This window comes from Argopecten irradians, chromosome 13, assembly GCF_041381155.1.
Source record: "Argopecten irradians isolate NY chromosome 13, Ai_NY, whole genome shotgun sequence".
NCBI lineage: Eukaryota > Metazoa > Mollusca > Bivalvia > Pectinida > Pectinidae > Argopecten > Argopecten irradians.
The window spans coordinates 24,019,120-24,044,096 of record NC_091146.1 but is presented as its reverse complement, the minus strand read 5'-3'; the positions used below and the strand labels follow the sequence as shown (position 1 = coordinate 24,044,096).

Here is a 24,977-nt window from a genome sequence, read left to right as displayed (position 1 = left end):
CATTAATAGTTTCCAATAGATTGACATGGAAACCGCGGTATTCTACACTTACACTATCTGAGTAATATAGGCTCACTAATATAGATGTACAGTGGGACTACTGAATGAAAACTATAGATCCTCATAATGATATAAGTACTTGGTCACTGCAGGTATACAGTGTGATGCTATCTAGTAGTATATTTTGGGGCAACCTAAAAGAGAAGTAAGGTCATCGTACGGTCTGTATGTAGTCGGACGTTATTTGTGGTGGTTGAGTGATTTCATGGTCTAGTGTCTGTCGTCTTTTATCTGTTAGATGCAATTGATATATATATTAGAGAAGACTCTTATGTGTATTTTACAATCCGATTAACTCAAAACAATTTGTTTTTTTTTTTCCTAAACAACCGGTAGAGTATGCAAATTCAGCTCTCTAGTTTAGGCCTGGATTGTAATGCGCATGACACGAGGGGATCTGTAGTGCATGTGGGAGGGAAACAGTGAGTGCCAGGACGGGGATATAACCACAGTGATTCGGGTGCACGGTATGACCCGGAGAAACCGTTTTACGTCGTCTTCACCTGTGCGCTGGGGAGTCGTAACGGGACTCCGGCGGGGACTAGAGTGATGAATGGCAAATGGTCGTGCCTCTTAACACCCACTAATACCACACTCGATCTCTCGCCCGTTCTTTATTCAAGTGGCACGCTATGCAACGAAAATCATTACTCAAGACGCATACGTATTGTCCTCCCATTAGATTATCAGTTTTTGGTCATATGTACTAAAATTAGGTTAGTTCCTATTTATTAGTGTTGTGTAGTCTCTTTACGACTGCACGCGAGTTCTGGAAGGGTTTAGCTTCCGACTCAAATTCAATTTATAGCGTTCAGTCCTGTCTCTCGTGAGTAACCTGTGAAAGATTTTAAAGATATGTAAACTATACTTATTATTGTTGCGTTGGAGTTCAGATGTCAAAACTTAATCACAATATATTGGTCGTTTTATACACAAAAACAATATCCAGACTGGGTATCAAAATGTCTCACCTGGTTTGTTAGGTAATACCCTAGGTAATGTTCTGAGATACTATGTTCATATTTGTTAGCAGGAAACAAACTCTAAGTCGTACTTATGGGCAAATTAACCTCTAAAAACGGTGTGGACAAAAATTGGTTAATTTCCACTTAGTTTCTGCTCGTACTGTAATAAGAGATTACAAAAAAAGGTCAATGCCATACCCTCCAAGTCCGATTCAAATTTGAATAAGAGAAAACCCACTTAAGAATTCTGTTAACCCCATCTATTTCAGGTACTGTACCGGCCATGGGAATGATGTTTAATGCCAATGTATTTGGGGGTACAATCCATATGTCTAAAACTCTAGGAAAGGTAGTCATAAAACATAGGATTTACCTCTATGTTACCCCTTAGGGGTCCCGCCCCTCCTGAAATAAAAAGCCATACCTTAAATTTATACAAGTTCTGTTCATCCTTCCCCCAAGGAACACATGTGTTGTCGTCTGGCCAGGTAATATTTAGTGGTTACCAGATGAACTGTAATCCATGCAGAACTATAGTTGTAGTCTGTTACGAGCTCAGGATTTATAGCATTTACCTCTATTTCCCCTATTGGGCCCCGTCCCCTCCTGAAGATATCAGAGAGAAAAATTTACTACAATTGTTCGTGTTCCCCTTCCCCCAAAAAGTTAATGTTTCCATATATGGCCAAAATTTGGTTACAATGCCACCCCTATAATGCGAACAGAAATACTACCTCTAGGACAAGTAGATACAAAATTTTGGTTTATACAATAAATTTACTCTAAAATAATGCGGACCCCTATAATCCAGACGCTGATGGTCCAGAATACTCTCAGTCCAGATGGCCATTGTTAGGGAACTGATTACCGTAACGTTACATATTGACTATGAATACAAAATTTGTTAGTTTGGAAAATTTGTTATCTGGACAATTTAGGCTGGGATCGAAGGTGTCCAGATTAGTGAGTGTTCACTGTCGTACTGTAATACCCCAGAGAGAACGGTAATGTCATACCTCCGTGGGATAAAACCCTTTTGAATGGCTCGATGACTGTAAGATCTATTTTCTGTTCCCGACCCGCTATTTCAACGAGTCGCCAGAGTTTAGCATCTTGTCGCTCTTCCTCAGCAGTGTATTGTGGAATAGGTTCGGCTGGACTTTTGATAGGAGTGTCGTCTAAAAACGAGAAATTTTCATAAACAATAAATCACTCTCATCAGGAACAGATAACTCTTACAATTATTCTTATTCAATAAATAATTATTTCATTGATAAGTATTTATCATGATTATCAACCAATCTTGTAATTTCATCACACATGCAGCCACAAAAATCAACAATGAATATGAATCATTTTTAAGGAGAGGAGACATAAAAGTATTTATTTCAAATCCAGATTCTGGTAAAATATAGACTGGTTTGGTTTGATTAGATTAACAATGTATTAACAGTCAGGATCATATAGCAACACAGGCATCAATCTAGGTTTTTGGGGAAACTACCCTTTTTCAAAATAGGGGAAAAGTTTGGCCAAATATAGGGGAATTTGAATCTTCTTCTTTCTTCTTCTTATATTAATTTCGACAAAAAAGTACTGTAAAACAATTAATTTTATTTTTAGATTTATTAAAGCAAGATTTTAAGCTCAATAAATGAAAAATTTGAGTTTATCATTAAATATACAGTATCTGTATGATAAAAATGAAGAAATTTGCAAACAAAAGTCTTTAAAAATTAATGAAAAATAAGTCGCAGGGAAAATTGTGTAACCAAAACTGTCTTTTTTTAGCTTAAAATAGGGAATTATTAAATCTTCAAGGGAATTTTAGTCCAGTGAGGAATTCATTCCTTGAGGGGAAATTTACTCATAAACGGTAATAAATCAGAGCTAGATTGATTCCTGCAACATGTCAAGTTTAGATGGTAGAGAAAAACAGAAGTATCCAGGGAAAAACCACCAAACAATGGTCAGTATCTGACAACTCCTCTGCTTGGCATTCAAACTTAAGACCCAGAGGTAGAGAGCTTGTGATAATAAGGATGGAAGTGTGTTTTAAGAAAAGTATTCAAATTGACATTAAAGTTATTTAATTTGATAAATCACAGTCCCTTAAAATGCTGATGAAATGTCAAAATTAGACTGGCCACCAGACCAGTTGTTGATAAGAGTTTCTCAGCAGAGTTCTTTACTAGATTATCTCCCCTTAGTTTGAAACTTAGGGTCTCTAGAATTAGACATGTAATTGAGACAAAAATAATCAAGCCAAATTTTAGTGATGTTTTCAATATTTTAGAGACTGGTGGCCAGTCCATGCGAATTACATTTTTTATATGAATCACATCTCTTGTTTAAGAGGTTTAATAAACAAGTTTTACTTACAACATTACTCTATAAAAATACACTTACTCTCCCACTCGAGTTCTCCAAGGAGTGCAGGGTCAAGGTCGTTCCCCATATCCTCTGTCAGGATGTTTGCATTGGCAGCCAATTTCTTTTTCTTCTGAAGGTCAGTCAGGTTTGTGGGTCGCACTAAAAAGACAAATGTTGGTTTTAGCATAATAATCATCACTATTAGTAATAATTATCCTAACAATCTGTCTTCGTTCGGAAGCACTTGTATCTGTTATAAGCACATTACCATCTGTAAAGAAACAACATGTCGGTTTCAATTCGAGATCCCAAAGTCCAATTTACTATTGACTAAACCCATCTTCTGCATTGATGAGAAATGAAAATTTCAATAATCATGTGATTAACCGGATCCTGGTGTTTATGACGTCACAAAATTCACGTCAATAAATGACAACACAATCACCAGACATGGGACTAATACAAGGTAAATTCTACAACTACTTACGTTGTTTTAGGATCTTGCAACCATGTATTGTCTTTTGCTATGAAAGCTTTTGCAGTTATGGAAATACTTCTGGTCACCAATCAATTGAATTTTAATAATCGTTCTATGATTATTTAAATTTTCATGGGTCATTTTCATTTGTATATTGTTTCAAAAGATGACATTCTGAAGAGATTAGGAGAACATGACTGAGGATTTGAATGTACAGTATAACTTATAATAAAAACTGGCCCTTGTCTAGTTGATATTTTTTGGTATTTTATTGTAAAATTTTGATTGATCTAAAACTATAGAGTTATTGTGAATCATATGATAGACAGACCATTCTTCTCCGATAAGTTAATTAAATCTCTTCTAATTCAAAGACGGGATCAGTGCATTAAGAACTTTTAGGGGTGAAACTGTCAATCCTACCTGGTCCTGAGTAATCCTCTCCCTGGCTGGAACCACTACTGTGCCGTGACCTTGACCCTGACGATTCTGACGAGTCATCGTCATCCTCTTCCTCCGTCGGTGGCATTCCCGGAATGTCATCATCCTGCCATTCCTCCGAAAACTCTATGCCACGAAGACGATCCTAAAATCAATTTCAATAGAGTATTTAAACATTTATTACCACAAGCTGTGTAGATAACACTGAAATATTTGAATAATTCTACAAATATTACCAAAGTCTCTATATAGACAGTCCTTTTAATTTAAAACCTGAATAATCTGGAAATCTGGCAATACTGCCCAGATATGCAGGGCCGTTTTCGATTATGCGGTTTGACTGGTTGGACCTAGTTGTTCGTTTATGAATAAAAGACGGACCCGGTGATTTTATATTGTTATCAGACGAGCCTTGACAAAGCCTTTACAGGCTTGTATCAAAAGTCGTCAGGATTTATTCTTGAAATAAAGATTTTTACAAACGGTCGAACCGGTTGTTCCGTATAAATGAAAACGGCCCTGTTCTCTGTGACATCCAAATTGGACAAGTTACACTGTTAATTATTAACTCGTTCACCCCTGAAAACTCATAATGGACTGTTCCAGCCTTTGAAGCAGGAGAGCTCAAATGTGTCTTCAGGGTGACTGAGATAATCATTAAATGATTTTATAATAAAATGTGTAATATTGGTGTTATGCTGGCCCAATACAAGGGTTCCAAAACGATATTGGTAAAGTACTATTTACCTTCAATTAGTCCCACCTTCCGGTGATTATGACGTCATTATTTGATGTGATTTTTGTCACGTCATAATCACCAGAAGGTGGGACTTATCGACGGTAAATAGTACTTTACCCATGTCGTTTTGGGATCTCAAAACCACCGTATTGGTGGGGTTTGTAATGGGTTCCATGATGGGGCTGGAAGGGTAACCCAATGTATAGATTATTGGATTCCAAGCCAATAGTATGATGTTCTTAATGTGCTAAACAACATGTTCTTTCACTTTTAACAACAAGGAAGCAGACATTTGTGAACATATTCTATGATAAAAACCTAGAGAGGAATTTCATTAGAGATAACGTTGACATGCTTTATCAGCTTCTGTACCCACTATCTGGGAGTAGTAAGCCTTATCTATATCAAATTACCGTAAATGTCTAAAATATCTCATTACCATGTATAACCAAATTACCTCAATGTTTCATGACTGTAATGTTACTTTCATCAATATAAATTTGAACATTTCTCTTTTTATTATCCAAGTATTCTTTAAACGCTTGATGATTGTTCTCCTTTCATTAACAATATATAAATAAATTGTACATGTATACCCCAAATTTGACAAACATTTCTATTTTTCTCATCAGAATTTTTCCCAGTGTAGCAAATAATTGAAGGTCAATATATGGCAAATATTCCAAATCTTTACCATAATTCCTGCGCTGGACTTAGAATCTCATGCTTACCTTGGAGTTGGCAGTCATGGATACAGCTGGCTTTCCTGTCTGGCTATTCTCCGGTCCCCATGGCGATGACGTCTGTGGGTTTTGACTATCAGCAGTGTCCTTGACCTGAAACACATGAACAAAGGTCAAGGTTATTTTCCAAGAATCTACTACCAGGTATGTGATTTAGTCCAAATGCGTTATTATGTTAAAATTAAGAACAAAGTATTTTAATTTGAATTTAAGAACAAATGCAGGGGAGACAATCCAGCAGTTCTTCAGGTAGGGTACCTAAAAACTATGACAAAAACCATACAACTGGCCCAGTAATGGACAGTTATGTACAGTTAGACTTATTGTATAGTAAGAACTAATATTTCTATCTTCACAAAATATTAATATCCTAAAATTCCAGTAAACCATTATGTATCCTATATCATTCTGTTAATGATAAATCAATTCTATAATACATGTACTGGGATATGTTAGTATATTTAATCAAATCATTATAAGAAATGTTCCCCCCCCCCCCCCGGCCCATTTTGAGTTTTCTATCAAGGGATTAAGCACCTAGCTAGTTTATGATTAATCTGTAACAAAATCATCCAAATATGATCCTTGGGTAATACAGATTTAGCATTGTGTATAATTATTATATACCAGTAATGAGAATCTGATCGCTGTTTTTGTCGTGATGTAATTATATATATCAACTAACGGAGATAGTACATAAAATAACAACCCAGAAATGTTTACGTGATGGTTGGATATCAACATGTACATTGATATACATCTTTATCATCAACGGCGCACAATTGATGGTTGGATATCAACATGTACATTGATATACATCTTTATCATCAACGGAGCACAATTTTGGACAGGAAATTCAAATCTTAACCTTTGAATCAACAACACATAGTGTATATCTTATGTTGTGTTTTGATAAGATAATATCTGAGAAACACATATAAGTGATGAAGAATGACAATTTTATGACTCGTGCCCTATCTGGGCCTCAAACTCCTGATCTACATCACCCAAATTGTTCATCTTTATTTGTACACCACCCAAATGTACATCTTTAGGTACATGTTACATCATAATTATTTGTACACCACCCAAATGTACATCTTTAGGTACATGTTACATCATAATTATTTGTACACCACCCAAATGTACATCTTTAGGTACATGTTACATCATAATTATTTGTACACCACCCAAATGTACATCTTTAGGTACATGTTACATCATAATTATTCGTACACCACCCAAATGTACATCTTTAGGTACATGTTACATCATAATTATTTGTACACCACCCAAATGTACATCTTTAGGTACATGTTACATCATAATTATTTGTACACCACCCAAATGTACATCTTTAGGTACATGTTACATCATAATTATTTGTACACCACCCAAATGTACATCTTTAGGTACATGTTACATCATAATTATTTGTACACCACCCAAATGTACATCTTTAGGTACATGTTACATCATAATTATTTGTACACCACCCAAATGTACATCTTTAGGTACATGTTACATCATAATTATTTGTACACCACCCAAATGTACATCTTTAGGTACATGTTACATCATAATTATTTGTACATCACCACCCAAATGTACATCTTTAGGTACATGTTACATCATAATTATTTGTACACCACCCAAATGTACATCTTTAGGTACATGTTACATCATAATTATTTGTACACCACCCAAATGTACATCTTTAGGTACATGTTACATCATAATTATTTGTACACCACCCAAATGTACATCTTTAGGTCAGTACATCTTACATCATAAATTATTTGTACACCACCCCAAATGTACATCTTTAGGTACATGTTACATCATAATTATTTGTACACCACCCAAATGTACATCTTTAGGTACATGTTACATCATAATTATTAATACAAACACGATACAATTTAACCATCAAGTATGCTGACTGATGTGATTATATGCTACAAATATCAATCATACAGAATGAACTTACATATATATATATATATATACTGGGCTAGCTATGTATGAGGGCTGCAGAGGCTGAGTGATTAAGATGTTCCAACATGTTACCAACTATATACAAAGTTTATTATTGCATCACAAAATACTTCATTCTTTCTATGATTTAGGTATAGTTACCATGTCAACTTAGATCTAGCACAATCAAATTCTTGATCAGCATTTTGATAATGGTCACATCCAAATTTCTAACTTAACAAATAACATATGCTTGTAGTAAAACCTGCCTTACTGACCACCACTGTATACAGACCACCTGCTTAATAGGACCACTTCTCTAGTGTCCCAAATGATAAATTTTAACACACTTTGACCTGTGTATAAAGACCACCTGGCTATAAAGACCATTTTCCCACTGTACATTGGCTGGCTATTATATATAGGCAGGTTTTACTGTATTAAGGATGTTGGCCATTGCCCTTGTGGTCACTTTACATGACCAGCTCGGATACTGGACATACATCTTTCTTTGCTCCATGGTATAAAAACCATATACCATAGTGATAAAAATAACATGGTTGTAGTAAATAGGACAAGTCATAACTAGATATGTTATGATCTAGATGTAACCCAGATATCAGAACATTATGATGTGACCTCATTATACAAGTGATACAGTATACAAGGTACAAATTACCAGTAATTACCCATAATTCTCGGTAAATCAGTGTTAATGGGGAGCTTGTATTTAGTTGATTAGAGGTGTTTGTAACTTATGGAACCTGTCATGTAGGCATAGCTTATAAATAATACACAGCTTGGAAACCTTCTGAACTCTTCATGATATTTCCCATATATAAATATATACCATTCCTTATTGTACATGTTCATTATGTTCTGTAAAACCTGCCTTAGTGGCCAACTCGGTATAACAACAACCTGTTTAATATGACCACTCAATTTCTTCAGATCTCAACTGATAATATCATTTTAAAAAACAATCTGACCTTTGTATAAAGACCATTTGGTAATTAAGGACATTTTTCTTTGCTCATGTTATGGCCCTAATAGAATGTTTAACTGTAAATTCAATTATAACTGTTAATACTAAACACATTCACCCTGAAGAATATTTAAACTCTTCTACATAAAAATAATAGACTAGTCCGAAATGAATTACTGTAACACTTGCATGCTTATTTGTTTACCAATCTTTTATAAAATATACTTGTTAAAAGGTAAGGTCAACTTGCCTATATATTGCTTTCCTAGATAATGGTAGACATTAGAGTATAAAGACAAGTTTCATATTTAGTCCTTAAGGCATCTAACCTTGTTACTAAGTTTGAAGAAATTCGGTTTACATTTAATTGTTACACTTATTGCACGGAAATAGCAGAAAATGATGTTTTTAGTAATTCAAAGGGCCATAACTCCGCTAAATGAGGTTCATTGATAGTCGCGATCGACCTTGGCCGAGCCCTTAATGCATTTAACCTTGTCACCAACTTTGAAAAAAATTGGTGTACATTTGTGACAGTAATTGCATGGAAACGAAGTGTTACAGACAGATGGACAGACAGACAGACGGACAGACAGAATTTTTTTTTAGTGACATCAATGCTTATAATTAATCATGCACTAGTGCCATATCTAGATCCATCAGTTATTGGCTTCCTCAACTAGCCAACAGCTACAACAGAGAAACCAAATCTCAAAATCTTACTTCTTCACCCCTAAGGACACAATTGAACTCTTCTTATTCTAAGGCTGGAACAGTTCAAGTTAAAACTTTAGGGGTGTCAGGATACAAAAACCACCAAATCTGCCATTTGAAACAATTGCAATTTGATCTTGCAATATACAGGCTTGTGATACACACAGTTATACACATTACAAACGTGACACATGCACACACGTACACATGTGATAAAAGATGAAACCAAACTTGAGGTATTTCCGAGCAGGATGTTATAGTGAAGTGCCTTGTCCTTCATCATAAATAGACAGGAAGTTCACATCCTCGGGAATGACACAATGGCACATATATATATAGACACAGAAATAGTGGGGTTAGCAATGGCTTTCTATTACATTAAGAGTTAGCTCCCTTGCAGGTAGATATCCATTTTGACGTCATTATTTTGTGAGCGCAATTTGCATCGTTTTCTCAGAAAAGGAAAATTTTACCCTCTGAAACAAATGACGTCACAATCAATACCTATCCGCAAGGACAGATAACTCTGTAATATGCAAATACAGATTATCTAAGGTATTGAAACATTCAAATGAATAATGTAAAACACAGTACTAGTTTATATAGAAAATCTTAGAGGAACAACAAAATTTCTTTATAACCATAATTCATAATACATATGAATTACAGACATCTTATAGGAACTATGACGGGAAAATAACTTTGTTTTAATCATACATTTGTTGTGAATGTGTTGTAGTGTATAATCATTAACATCCCTTTCCTGTGTATCTGTTGAATGTAAACTATAAACTTTCAGCACTGATCATGAGTGATACTGTGTCCAATATTATCAAATAGAAGAATCGTAATTATTAAAAGAATGTGTACCAATATGTCATGAAAAAGGGCATTTTCTTGCAAACTTCTCTGAGAAATGCCACCCTAATGCACCCTACCCCAGGACCGTTTCCTAGTGGAGATAAACTCCAAATCCTAACTTCATAGAATTTGTGATATTGATATGGTTAGTTTTGGACAAATATTTAATTTGTCAATCTGTCAACTAATATATCCTTAAAGATAGAGCAACTATTAAAGGGGAGATAACTCACATATATTACATTAGGCCACAACGAGGCTATTATAAACACCTATAAATCTACTATGAAATTATAATTAAGATATATAAATCTAATGGAATGTATATATATTATCTGATTAATTATACAATTAATAATTAGTTAAAGATAAAGTAGGTCTGAACAAATGATTGAGATTTTACACAATTTCACAATACTGATTCTGAGGTACAGAATTCTAGTGTTATTTAACAAAAATAAATTTTAACAATGTGCCCTTGGTGAAAGTCGCAGCAGTTAGTCTATATTTAATGACATAAAACTGTAGGGACTTCCTAAATGTCAGCACTCTAGTGCCACGTTACATCCACATGGGAGTAGCTATATTAGAACCATTACATGCTGTTCTCTCATATTATGAGGCTAAAACCGGGTCATTTGTTCTGCCTGGGAATTGTACATGACATTGCTGTAACTCCTTTACTATAATTAACTATGTACTCTAAATCAAAGCACACTATTCAAGTTGAAGTAAAAAAAATTCTTGGTCTGGACCAAACTCTTAAGTTAATTATCACGGTTACCATGAGTAATTCAATTAAACACGCTGACAGCGAATTCATGGTTATACATAATAATTTTCATTATTGTCAAGGTTCTTCTAAGATGTGTGTAACATGTGTGATAACAAACTACGCTTATAACTAAGTAATTTTGTGGTTCTCAGAGATTAATTATAAACTGCGTTTGACTGAACAAAAACTTCTATCCAATTCTTAGTTAGCTGCTAGTTTATAGCTTACATAACTCCACCTATTACTATAGGCTTAGTCTCACCGACTTAAGCCAGGCTTCTGTAGACGTTTATACACTATTACCATTCCTAGTTACAGTCACAGTCTTCTGTAGACGTTTATACACTATTACCATTCCTAGTTATAGTCACAGTCTTCTGTAGACGTTTATACACTATTACCATTCCTAGTTATAGTCACAGTCTTCTGTAGACGTTTATACACTATTACCATTCCTAGTTATAGTCAGTCTTCTGTAGACGTTTATACACTATTACCATTCCGACTTAAGTCACAGGCTTCTGTAGACGTTTATACACTATTACCATTCCTAGTTATAGTCACAGTCTTCTGTAGACGTTTATACACTATTACCATTCCTAGTTATAGTCACAGTCTTCTGTAGACGTTTATACACTATTACCATTTATAGTCACAGTGTTCTGGCAACCCTAAGTTGCTGATAAATTTTCTATTCACAGTTCTAATACTAGGTTATCTCCCCCTAGTTTGAAAATTAGGAATTTAGACTGGACACCAGAAACTTAGATGTTGTTAAAACCTAATATGGTATTGGAGGGGTCATATATGTAACTTCAATTACTCCAGAAGAGGGGCAGGACACTAATTTTGGCGAATATGGTAATAGGCTTACTAATTATAATAATATTACAGAATACACCATGATGTATGTTGTATTGGCTGAGAATTTAATCACCATAAAATGTATCAGTTAAATTGTTTGACATACCTTTTTTGTTATGGGTGAACTAATGTCGAAGCTAGTTGACTCCTGTTTTATATTTGGATCCTGTCATATGTAGACTAAATAGTAACTGACATATATGTCAGGTGTGTGCTTGACCAACTCTCACTTACCCCTTAATACACTTTTGAACTCTTCCAAAACAAAAGCTGGAACATTTCATTATAAAATATCAGGGGTAAATGAGTTTAACTTTCCAATATGGTGTGACCCGCTGGAGCAGTAGACATTTCTATCCTATTTGTATAAAGCTAGGTACCAATAGATATTATCTACCAGTTTGTTGATGTTGTATGTGTGTACATCCTCCTATAGACTGAATGCCTCAATATTTCAGAACATTGCTACAGCATTGTCAGCTTGCGATTACAAATGTGAAAGCAGAAACATATGATGTACACATGATCATGTTAAATCGCTATAATTACATTTCTGTATTCTTTTCATAGCTTGATGATTCAAAGGATGTTATGTGTTACTGTTAATTGAATGTTTACCAGAGCAATACACAAATTCTGTAATGCAAATGTTTACTTGTACCTACAAACATAAAGCTTACCATACTTTGTTTACACGACCTCTCCGTAGAAAAGGTTATGAACTCCAGTACATAAACATGAAATTTTGAACACAAGCATCATGCCTTCAGATCTACCTTTTTGTTAAGATCTCCTCTGCTGGTTTAGCCTAACACTAGAGCCCTCAACTGTTAATTGTCAGACATTTGAGAAGAGACAAAATTTACGCAGCTAAAATGTTTTAGTTAAGATTCGTTATTTTCTAAACTTGTGGTCATTCTGCTGACCACAAACTGGACATTTCACTATAATTGCTTCCATATGTCCCTGCATGTGGTCACAAGACTTAATGACTAAACAGGGTTTATCCAGCCTAAATGGGGTGAGTCAGGGATGCCATATGGTTCAATCAGCAGGAGTTCTCTGTAGAAATTCTGTATTAAGGCTGTTCTGCTGTCTCTTTCTCTAGAATATCAAATTAAATCACAAAATTGAGCTATAAAATATTAAGTCTCCAACTTGAAGTTTCAAACCACTGGGGCAAATAATATTGGGGTTTCATGTTTTGAATTCTTTCAATCTGAAAAGATATTAACTATATGTTAGAAACCCCTCCCATCAATGTACAGAGATGGAGCTCTCTGAGAGTATTCAATAAATATTCATAAACCTCATTTTAAATCTGTTACGACCATTCAACATCAGAGGGTTGGTGTGAGCCCATCCAAGCTCTAAAATTTCTCATGTTCTTACTTCTCAATTACTTTATTCCTGAATTTTACAAAATGAAGTTATGAATTAATTTCTTTGGTTGATGGTCAGTTCAGAGATAACTAAAGAAAAGTTGTTTTATGTTTAACTGTATATTGATACACCATTCCCTGTTATGAGAATTTGTAAACTTTAACCTATAAGTTTTATCCAAGGGTCATATCTGTTTGTCACGGTTTCTATAAATAGACTACGGAGGAATTTAAGTAGGAGTGTCGTTGATAATTTGTTTGTAAACAATCCACTTCCTTCTCTGCACATGTACAGATATTTGATAAGGTATATATATATATATAGAACTTCCTAATACAGCAGCCAAAATTTATGAAGTTGGCATTTAATCTTGCCAGTACCCTGTGGAGTGTGCTGCCAAAGCAAAATATCACAAACTCCCACCTCTTAGCTATAATTACAGTGTATGATTTGATTTACGCCCCAAATTCCTGTATTATAGTTTACAGTCCGTTAGGACTATTTATACATTCAGGTAAGGAGCAGACATTTTGCTTAGATGGGACAAATATCATCTGTTTAGGAGTACAGCTATATATACAGTACCTGTTTTAAAAACATCTTATACCCCCAATTAGTTATTGTATTCTTTTCTTTTTTTTTCAGTTTTTTTTTTTCCAATTTTTTTTTTTTTACTTTTCAAACAATGTTTCAACTAAAACTGCATTTGCCATTTATACATATAATTTGCCATTTATACACATAAATTACTTGTCTCCAATTTCCTTCCATTCTGGCATTAAGTTTCCTCTCTCATACACAAGAAATTACATTGGTTTTTATTAAGAGGAGGGGGGGAGGTAAGAAAAGAAAAAGAAAGGAAAATGAGAATTAAAAGATAGGGAGGTAACAGGGAATAAGGGTAGTTATTGTATTTTTATCCATGAGCTTTAATCAGCGTCTTGTGGTGTGATCGATGTTCATCCACCTTAACACTTTCACCAGTATAATCACCTATAAACATGTAATATGTATATAATAGTTGACAAAACTGATAGGAATCTTAATTAATATTTAATCATTTATGATAGTGTCTTTAGCTTGTCATAAATGTACGTACACAGGATCATCTTACCTCTCGAATATAAGGAAAGTATATTCAATGAAACTACATAAAACATTCATCAGTTGACAGTTTGTATGGGCAGAACTGGTTTGGACGATATTGGTCAGTGTCCAGTTAGTAGTATGTATCCCATGTACATAATGTATAGTTTAGAAGTTACCAGGAACATTATATATATCATAGTATTAAAAACTTAGTAAATGAACATGATATCCCATACTGATATACCTATATATAGTGTATGGTACTCCTAACTATCTATCAATCTCACCTGTATATTAGATGATATAGATCCCCAGGAAAACTTCCTTAAGTTTATAAACAACACTGGGATACACTGTAGTGAATGTGTTTACCTCCAGTGAATCGGCTGACTGCCTCTGTAGGTCACACTACACCCCTCTAAGGCTGCTGAAGTCTGATTCGGATGGTTCTACTGTCTACTGTACCCTAGCACCCTTAGGATTCCCTAGGGATCAATTAACTGACCCTTAATTAACTCCCGAACCACTAAGACAGATCCTTATAGTCCCTTGTCTGGGAAACTCTATCCACTGTGAACTGCTAGGGGCTGATGATGCAAAAAGTTGGGAAGAACTTCCTGTGACTAGACTGAGTACAGGGGCTCCCCACGGGGAACAAGTTATGTATGATAGTCTGGTGAGGCTCTAACAGGATGTATGATACTGTTGATCAAAGTACACACACGTAATACTTAGGATATACACATAAGATGATGTTTGTTTACACTCAGTTTGGTGGGGAAAAGAGCAAAAAGTTTGTCAAGTGGATTACATGTGTAACACTCCTAATTGGAAAATTTATTAATTTACACATATCAAGTACATGCATAATTATTTATATACTTATATACTTTCTAAGAAAGAAATTATCAAGAAATTTTAAGAAGTATTTTCGGAATATTATGGAATAACATTTTATTACGTCCATTTTGTAACATTATAAATTTCCACATTATAAATTTCCAATATGTTATACAATTGTCAATATTTTATACATATTTATCTTTACTAATACACAAAACTAGAATTTTATTATAGTGAAAATGAATGTTTACAGTGCTGATGCAAATGGCAACACATACTGAAACGCCAAATACACATTATTCTCAAACGCAAATCCCCTTGAAGCTATATGTGTATCAAGAAAATGTCAAACACCTGAGCTGATTGAACTACCTGTTTGATGGGAAAAATGTTCAAATTTTAATATTTAGATACATGGGAACTTACCTTATCTATATCTAATAGTCATGAACCCCTTTTTTGTTTGATCATTTATTAGATAATTTATAAAGAAACACTGAAATAGGCTGTATTCGTCGTAATTAGCATGTGCACCTTCCCCCTTTAAGTGCCTCTCTTTCTTCCGGAGAATTTTTTTTAGTTATATAAACGCTATTATTGGATCTCGTGGATTATACAACATTTTTTACTTTGACGTTTTATCCCAAATATATTACATGAAATTTATGCTATGTCATTTTTACAAACTTGCGAATCATTCCCATATGAATTGAATGATCGCAAGACGAAATATAGCCAGGTGAAAACATCGAAAAATGCATGTGTACCTATTCAATGTCGGAGCAAACATGCGGAGCAAACATCGTAGCTTACACAATACAAAATGGAATGTCACGTGCGGTTTGATTGAAAACTGGCCATCCGGCAATCGATTGGATAGCGATCATGACACAGTACCCTGCTCACAAGACGACAGTTCCAGGTTCATGAGATGAACTTGAAGAGGTACCTATTCACAGAGGCTGTGGGACCTTGGATTGATCATGACGTAAAATATGATGCATATCAACGGAAAAAGTGATTAAGGTGCCCTGAGTACGGAATGAGTTGAAATATGGCTGACTTTTTTTCTAATTATTTCATATTACAAACTTGGTTGCCTATACATGTACGTAATAAGCACCCCGGTACTAATTAAGACGAATATGGTTATTGAAAACTTTTTGTGACATTCTGTGATCTGTGAATGATCAGTCTTTATTTCTTTCAATGATTGTTGTACTCTATAATTTCAGGGACTTGTACTTCATTGGGGAATTGTGTCTATGTTTTGGATTTGGGAAAAAATATTCAGATAAGATTGAGAAATAAAAGCAAAATTTCTCTTTCCTTTATTAGCCCAAAAGGCAACACCCATCCACCCCTGAAAAATCACTGTTAGGTCATGGTAATAAGATAAGCTTGTAGTCTTGAATCACAATATTGAAAAGCAACGTTATCATTTTCTTCATCTATTTTTTTATTGAACAAATTAGACAAAAAGTAATTCCGAATAAAAAAAAAAGGCAAAACTAATTGCAAACATTTCTGCAAGTTTGCAATCAATATTTATGAAACCCTCCAGACAGCTTCAGATCTGCTAATTGAAATTATCCGCCTGTTAATTAGCTCCAAGAAACAGATGGACGGACTGAAAATCAAGACCACACGAACTTCCCCTGACATCCCTTGCACTAGTACTTTTCCAGCTAATCACAAAGAATTTTTAACCAGAAAAATTGCATTTTACATGACCGTTTCACAACAAATTCCTTCATGGATCTTCTGCTTCATTATAGACCTGTGAATTATTCAGAGTCGTTTTTACACTTAGGATTTAAATGTTACTTTAATTACTATTGCATCGATATCTAACCATCAGATAGATATAATCCTAACAACTTCTATAGGGTTACATGGGGGATTTTACATGAGTGGCTATGTAATATGAAATTTATCAAACGAGTTCAATAATTTAATATGCCACGCGCCTTTAGGTGAGTGGCATATCAAATTCTTTAACGAGTTTGATAAATTTCATATTACATAGTCATGAGTGTAAGATTCTATTTATCACATAACTTTTACCGTACAAATATAATTGAAACTTTTAATTTTGTCTCTATATAAAACAATAAATATTTGTGCGACGTCATATATAGATTATGATGTAAAACTACATGTGACGTCGTATTTGTGTTATGTCTTATTTATGACATGGCTGTCATATGACATGGCTGGACGGGCAAGTTTTGAGATAAATGTTTTTTCTACAGGTACTCAGACTTTCCTTTGCTTCCTACCCATGTATACGGTGTGTTGTGTGTATGTGTGCGAGGTGCATGTTTTGGAGGCCGTCCTTACATGACCCTGGCTGTCAATAGGACATTAATTAATAAAAAAAAAAAAAAAAATCCTTTACTTTCCAAACCTACAACTATAGGAATACCCTAAATTGACCATTACTCAGGATTCGCGCTAGGGTCCTTCAGAGATAAAATAATAAATATTGAACAGGTACATGCATATGCTAGTTACAAGTTTAGTGCTACAACTATACATTCTAAAACGTTAAATACTCATTATTCTCAAAATCAAATCCCCTTGAAGCTATATGTGTATCAAGAAAATGTCAAACACCTGAGCTGATTGAACTACTGTTTGATGGGAAAAATGTTCAAATTTTAATATTTAGATACATGGGAACTTACCTTATCTATATCTAATAGTCATGAACCCCTTTTTTGTTTGATCATTTATTAGATAATTTATAAAGAAACACTGAAATAGGCTGTATTCGTCGTAATTAGCATGTGCACCTTCCCCCTCTAAGTGCCTCTCTTTCTTCCGGAGAATTTTTTTTAGTTATATAAACGCTATTATTGGATCTCGTGGATTATACAACAATTTTTACTTTGACGTTTTATCCCAAATATATTACATGAAATTTATGCTATGTCATTTTTACAAACTTGCGAATCATTCCCATATGAATTGAATGCTCGCAAGGCGAAATATAGCCAGGTGAAAACATCGAAAAATGCATGTGTACCTATTCAATGTCGGAGCAAACATGCGGAGCAAACATCGTAGCTTACACAATACAAAATGGAATGTCACGTGCGGTTTGATTGAAAACTGGCCATCCGGCAATCGATTGGATAGCGATCATGACACAGTACCCTGCTCACAAGACGACAGTTCCAGGTTCATGAGATTAACTTGAAGAGGTACCTATTCACAGAGGCTGTGGGACCTTGGATTGATCATGACGTAAAATATGATGCATATCAACGGAAAAAGTGATTAAGGTGCCCTGAGTACAGAATGAGTTGAAATATAGCTGACTTTTTTTCTAATTATTTCATATTACAAACTTGGTTGCCTATACATGTACGTAATAAGCACCCCGGTACTAATTAAGACGAATACGGTTATTGAAAACTTTTTGTGACATTCTGTGATCTGTGAATGATCAATCTTTATTTCTTTATACAATGATTGTTGTACTCTATAATTTCAGGGACTTGTACTTCATTGGGGAATTGTGTCTATGTTTTGGATTTGGGAAAATATTCACATAAGATTGAGAAATAAAAGCAAAATTTCTCTTTCCTTTATTAGCCCAAAAGGCAACACCCATCCACCCCTGAAAAATCACTGTTAGGTCATGGTAATAAGATAAGCTTGTAGTCTTGAATCACAATATTGAAAAGCAACGTTATCATTTTCTTCATCTATTTTTTTATTGAACAAATTAGACAAAAAGTAATTCCGAATAAAAAAAAAAGACAAAACTAATTGCAAACATTTCTGCAAGTTTGCAATCAATATTTATGAAACCCTCCAGACAGCTTCAGATCTGCTAATTGAAATTATCCGCCTGTTAATTAGCTCCAAGAAACAGATGGACGGACTGAAAATCAAGACCACACAAACTTCCCCTGACATCCCTTGCACTAGTACTTTTCCAGCTAATCACAAAGAATTTTTAACCAGAAAAATTGCATTTTACATGACCGTTTCACAACAAATTCCTTCATGAACCTTCTGCTTCATTATAGACCTGTGAATTATTCAGAGTCGTTTTTACACTTAGGATTTAAATGTTACTTTAATTACTATTGCATCGATATCTAACCATCAGATAGATATAATTCTAACAACTTCTATAGGGTTACATGGGGGATTTTACATGAGTGGCTATGTAATATGAAATTTATCAAACGAGTTCAATAATTTAATATGCCACGCGCCTTTAGGTGAGTGGCATATCAAATTCTTTAACGAGTTTGATAAATTTCATATTACATAGTCATGAGTGTAAGATTCTATTTATCACATAACTTTTACCGTACAAATATAATTGAAACTTTTAATTTCGTCTCTATATAAAACAATAAATATTTGTGCGACGTCATATATAGATTATGATGTAAAACTACATGTGACGTCATATTTGTGTTATGTCTTACAATATTTATGACATGGCTGTCATATGACATGGCTGGACGGGCAAGTTTTGAGATAAATGTTTTTCCTACAGGTACTCAGGCTTTCCTTTGCTTCCTACCCATGTATACGGTGTGTTGTGTGTATGTGTGCGAGGTGCATGTTTTGGAGGCCGTCCTTACATGACCCTGGCTGTCAATAGGACATTAATTAATAAAAAAAAAAAAAAAAATCCTTTACTTTCCAAACCTACAACTATAGCGATACCCTAAATTAACCATTACTCAGGATTCGCGCTAGGGTCCTTCAGAGATAAAATAATAAATATTGAACAGGTACATGCATATGCTAGTTACAAGTTTAGTGCTACAACTATACATCTACTTGTATCGTAAACAGTATTGAGATGTTTAACTGTGTCACACCAAATCAATCTGATGCTTCCTTTTTCTTCATTTAAAAAAAGTTATTCAAACAGAAGATATGTTCTTCTTATGATACAAAACTTTATTTAAGCTATGGTTCACTCTTAAAATCTCCATGAAAATTATAGTGCTAGTGCATTACTGTACTATTTGTTATGATTTGTGACCATGATTACCTATCAGATAAAGTTTTTCACTATCTTATTGCCTTAAATTTTTTTCAGCGGAAAATATGTCCATGCATGATATGCATCTTATCACATTCATTATATCGTTATACACATTGTGTCCTGTATATAATGTATCATTGATTTGGTTTGTTTAGTTTAATGTCCTATAAACAGCCAGGGCCATGTAATATTATATACAGTGGAACTTGGTAGATACGAACTCAGATAATCCGACAAACCGGCTTAATACAAAGTATTTTGCCGGTCCCCGCCGAATTATCTCTTTATTTTTGTTTAAAGAACTTGGATAAATCGAATTCGGAAAACTCAAAGAACTTGGATAATACGATGTAAATTTCGAGTCTGAATGACCAAATTCATACATAAAATGTTCTTTTAACTGGAAATGAGATTTTGTGGACAACGAGTTCGCCGAAAATGCTGTTTTTCTTATTCATAAATCTGCCGTAGAACAGCATTTTAAATTATAGGTTTAGGTTTTATTGTTATAATTTTGCAACTACCATCGGCTATTTTGACATCTCTCTTGTTCACATTATTTTACGACATGGAACTATTCTATCTTTACCAAGTAAAGAGATCGTCAGAAGACATGATAACTTGTTTAATTCGATCACTCGGATAACTTGAAGTTTTATCTCGGTCCCTTCGAGTTCGTATTTTAACCGAGTTCCACTGTACATGCTCCAGGACATGGCATGCGACAACTATGGATACAGGTATGTGTGTATTATGTGTGTATTTCATGGTCGGTTGATCATGATCACACCTCAATGCAAAATATCAGTGTCGCTCAGGTAAGGCCAGTTTTCAGAGGTGTATTTTAGTTACATTTGACTATTCCGATCTCAAAATCGGTCCAATATTCGGAATTGGGAGGGATCAGTTTTGAGAAGTTTTATTTACTATTAATAAAGAGGAATTCATTCCGTACATGACATCCATGTAGGTTTCTAGAAGTAATCCGTTTTGAGAAGGTTCAGTTTCGGGAAGTTACACTGTATAAGGACGTGCCAGGTTTGATGGTGGTGGAAAACCGAAGTACCCGAAAAAACCCCACTAACCAGCAGTAAGTACCTTGAGACTGCCCACATGGGATTCAAACTCATGACCCAGAGGTGTTGAGCTTGTGGTAATAGGACACCCATACATCATGTATATCATTGCAGATCTATGCATGTTATCTTACCTTTCATTCTTTTCATTTGAATCACAGGTAGTGAAGTTATCGGAAATAAGTTAAAACTTGAGTGCGAATATTGCAATATTTACTTCCTTTCAAATAAAAGCCACTCAATAGTACATGTAACTGCCTGGTAAAGACCACTAGCGTTTGGCTCTATAGACTTTTGGTTTTATTCATATAGTTGAACGTCCTTTTAAACAGCCATGGTCATGTAAGGACATGTCAAGTTTGTTGATGGAGGAAATTCAGAGTACCCGGAGAAAAACTACTGACCAGCGGTCAGTACCTGGCAACTGCCCCACATGGGATTCGGACCCATGACCCCAGAGGTGGAGGGATTGTGGTAAAAGGTCGAGACATCTTAACAACTTGGCCACTGCGGCCCTAAGAATGAAAGTAAGGTAGAACACATACTTACCGGTATGTTAGTATATATGTCTATATACCATCCATTTGCTCAATATAGTCCTTTGAAATTTTCGATTGACAAATTTGTGTCTCTAATCACCATATTAGTATATAAATATGTGTGTATAGTACATTTGTTTTCTCGACTTTGATTGGTCAATTAAGTTTGGAGAGCCAATCAACGCAGAGATGTGTATTATGATTTGATAAATTTGGTTCCACATGGGATTCGAACTTGCAACCCACAGATGGAGGCCTAATTCAGTTATTATTATATACATGTATATGGACATTTTAACCACTTGGTCATCACAGTCTTTAATTTGATTGAGATTTTGGCTTATTTGGAATCAGGGACATATTTATGGTGAAAGATCATAGGAGAAGTATCGGAATCGAAGGAGAGCAGGAGTTTAAATCTATAGGAATGTGGGTACATAGCGGATTGTATACAAAAACAGGAAATAAAATTATTTTAAACAGACAATGCCAGAACTATTGTAATGTATATATATATAAGTTTACTTACCACTTTGTCTTCATTTTGGAAACTCTGACTTGGGGCTTCACTTTTTACTGTGATCTGATCTGTAATGCTGTGTTTGGAGTTATTTCCCTTTCCCTTCTGTTTGGGATTATCTCCCTTCTTCTCCTGCAGACTCCCACTAGGTGTCGCTTTAGTATAGTCTGTGTTACAATTTGGCACATGACTGGTCACCACATCAGGATGACAGCTGTCAGATTTGGCACCGTTTGCTAGAGAGTTACCTCCCTTACTTAATTTATTAATTTGACTAGAGTTATCCCCCTTTGAATCACAACCATTTTCACCTGATATGTTAGCAGACTGAGACACACCTTCCACAGACTTGACATTAACACTACTGTCTACAGTATTTAATTGGTGATTTGAAGTTTTCCTTAACACTTCTTCAACATTCTTCGTTAAATTGTTTTGTACAGCATGGTCACTGTACATTTCACCCGACTCATAATGTCCATGATCGTTCCATTTCTCTATCTCCTCTGTGGAAAGTCCTCGAATCTTCTGACCATTCAAAAGTCCTCTATTTTCACAACCAGTTTCTTCATGACCTTGACTAATTGTTTGACCTTCCAGATTTTCCGTATCAGGACTCATCACAATTCTATAACTTCCCTCTGTTGTTGTGGAGCAACTGTCCGAACTATCAGACGAGGCGCCATCTACTGGTGGAAGAGAACAGGTGGCTCCATCCGGTGAAAATGTATTACCACCAGTGCTGCCACCTGCAGTCAATGGATATAATTCCTGCATTTCATCAGAGAGTTCTGATTGGTCTTTCTCTTCAAAAACATCACTACAACTAATATCATCTGTTATAAGTCTGTCAGAGTCTATGGTTTCCAGAGACATCTTTTCTGATTTGGTTACCACGGCGATTGCTGTTGCTAAGATTTCCCTGATAAGATGACTAGCATACTCCTCTATGTTCTTAACAGCCGACAGACTAGCTACCTCCCCACTACATGGCGACAACACAATCCCAGGATTCTGTCTATTTTCTACTGAATTAACACAATTTGTAGGGTGAAGAAAGGGTTTTTCTACATGAACCATTTTTTTCACAGCGTCTACGTTATTTAAGGAACTATTTCTGAGAGCCTGCACATTTTTTGGTAAATCTGATTCTGATTCTCTGTCTAAAGATTCAAAGTTTCTCGGAATTTCTGAAACTTTAGAGGCTTCAAAGTTTTTAGGTAAATCTGAAGAATTTTCCCCATTCTGGTCGCCTGTACATGTCGCGTCACTTCCTTTCATGGTTTCTAAATCTTGTATGACTGTATACCAGGATTTCCCCTGTAGGGCCTCTATATCCTGGTCATCACTTATCTTCCTGAAACTGGTACATTCAATTACTTCCTTCTCACCGGAGGTCGCAAGGTCAAGGTTGCCATGGAGTGGGTCAATACGGGAGAGATAATCAGTCTCCACAGTGATGGACGCTGAACTTGGTGTTTTCTTTAATTGAACTGAAAATCACAAGAAACAAAATTACCATGGTAACCTAAATACTTTCAACTTTCTTTTACATGGAATTCACTTTTGCAAATTTTGTGGTTCAAGAATATTCGTAAAATTTTATCTCCGCAAATTAATATCTACAGCATTTATACTGATATGTATTTCCATTTGATTCTAAATCCACGAATGCTCAATATTTGCGAACTTGTTTTGGATAATGCGTAGTCCCTTAATTTGTTAGATGTTTCCGTCGTTTATGTTATATTCTTCACTATATATGTCAGCCTTACAAGTAGACATCTCTTGTAACCTTTAAAAACATATATGTCCACTATTGTCGATAGAAATACGGAAGTGATAAGGCAATGTGTGATTTGCCAGGATTTTCCTGATGATAATTATAAGCTTAAGTTGCCCCGTAGTATATAACATAAAGGCCTTTTTAATGATTTCAGTTTTTATTAGGGATGGGTATCGCGAAAAATTTTGTATCGCGATATATCACGATACATCATAAGTGTATTATGATACGTATCATGATTTTTGGTATTATTTTGTACAATAAGAATTGCATGTTTTTTTTCTGTCAATCACCTCAAAAGAGTATGAAATAAATTTGTCAATTTATCACTTTTATTCTTGTTTCTATCTGTAAAATGCGAGATATGTCTGTGTTACTATCGCTCGATGTTTTGCACACACTTACTACCTGACGGGACGTTAGCTGCAAGTGAGTCGTCAGGTTCGTTGTCCCGCCACTACATTTAACGATTGCCCTACACAAACGACACTAGCGATGTTTTCCTCGCTATTTAGTTCCCCTTTATGTACTATAAGACCAAAATGCTGTCATACAGCCGCTTTTGCTTCGGGATTTTTTACGAGGTTATCATCCGTGCCTATGAAGGCCGCCATTTTGAAATGTTACTAAGCACAAGATCGATCGTAATCTACGTATAATAACATCCCAAAAATCCATTTTAACCTATACAGTTGGCTGAAATGTTGTTAAAAACATATATTTTAGTTTTAATTTTTATA

The 24,977-nt window shown here is 34.9% G+C and overlaps 1 protein-coding gene across 1 annotated transcript in view; it reads right to left on the bottom strand.

The window, feature by feature from the left end:
• Positions 1-24,977, bottom strand: part of LOC138305723 (uncharacterized) — a 65,288-nt gene that overhangs the window by 24,794 nt on the left and 15,517 nt on the right. Inside the window, exons 10-14 of the mRNA XM_069246002.1 lie at positions 22,461-23,944; positions 5,788-5,892; positions 4,300-4,462; positions 3,435-3,557; positions 2,017-2,203 (exon numbers count right to left, since the gene is read on the bottom strand). Of these exons, the coding sequence (XP_069102103.1) occupies positions 2,017-2,203; positions 3,435-3,557; positions 4,300-4,462; positions 5,788-5,892; positions 22,461-23,944 (2,062 nt within the window). The remainder of the gene's footprint in view (positions 1-2,016; positions 2,204-3,434; positions 3,558-4,299; positions 4,463-5,787; positions 5,893-22,460; positions 23,945-24,977) is intronic.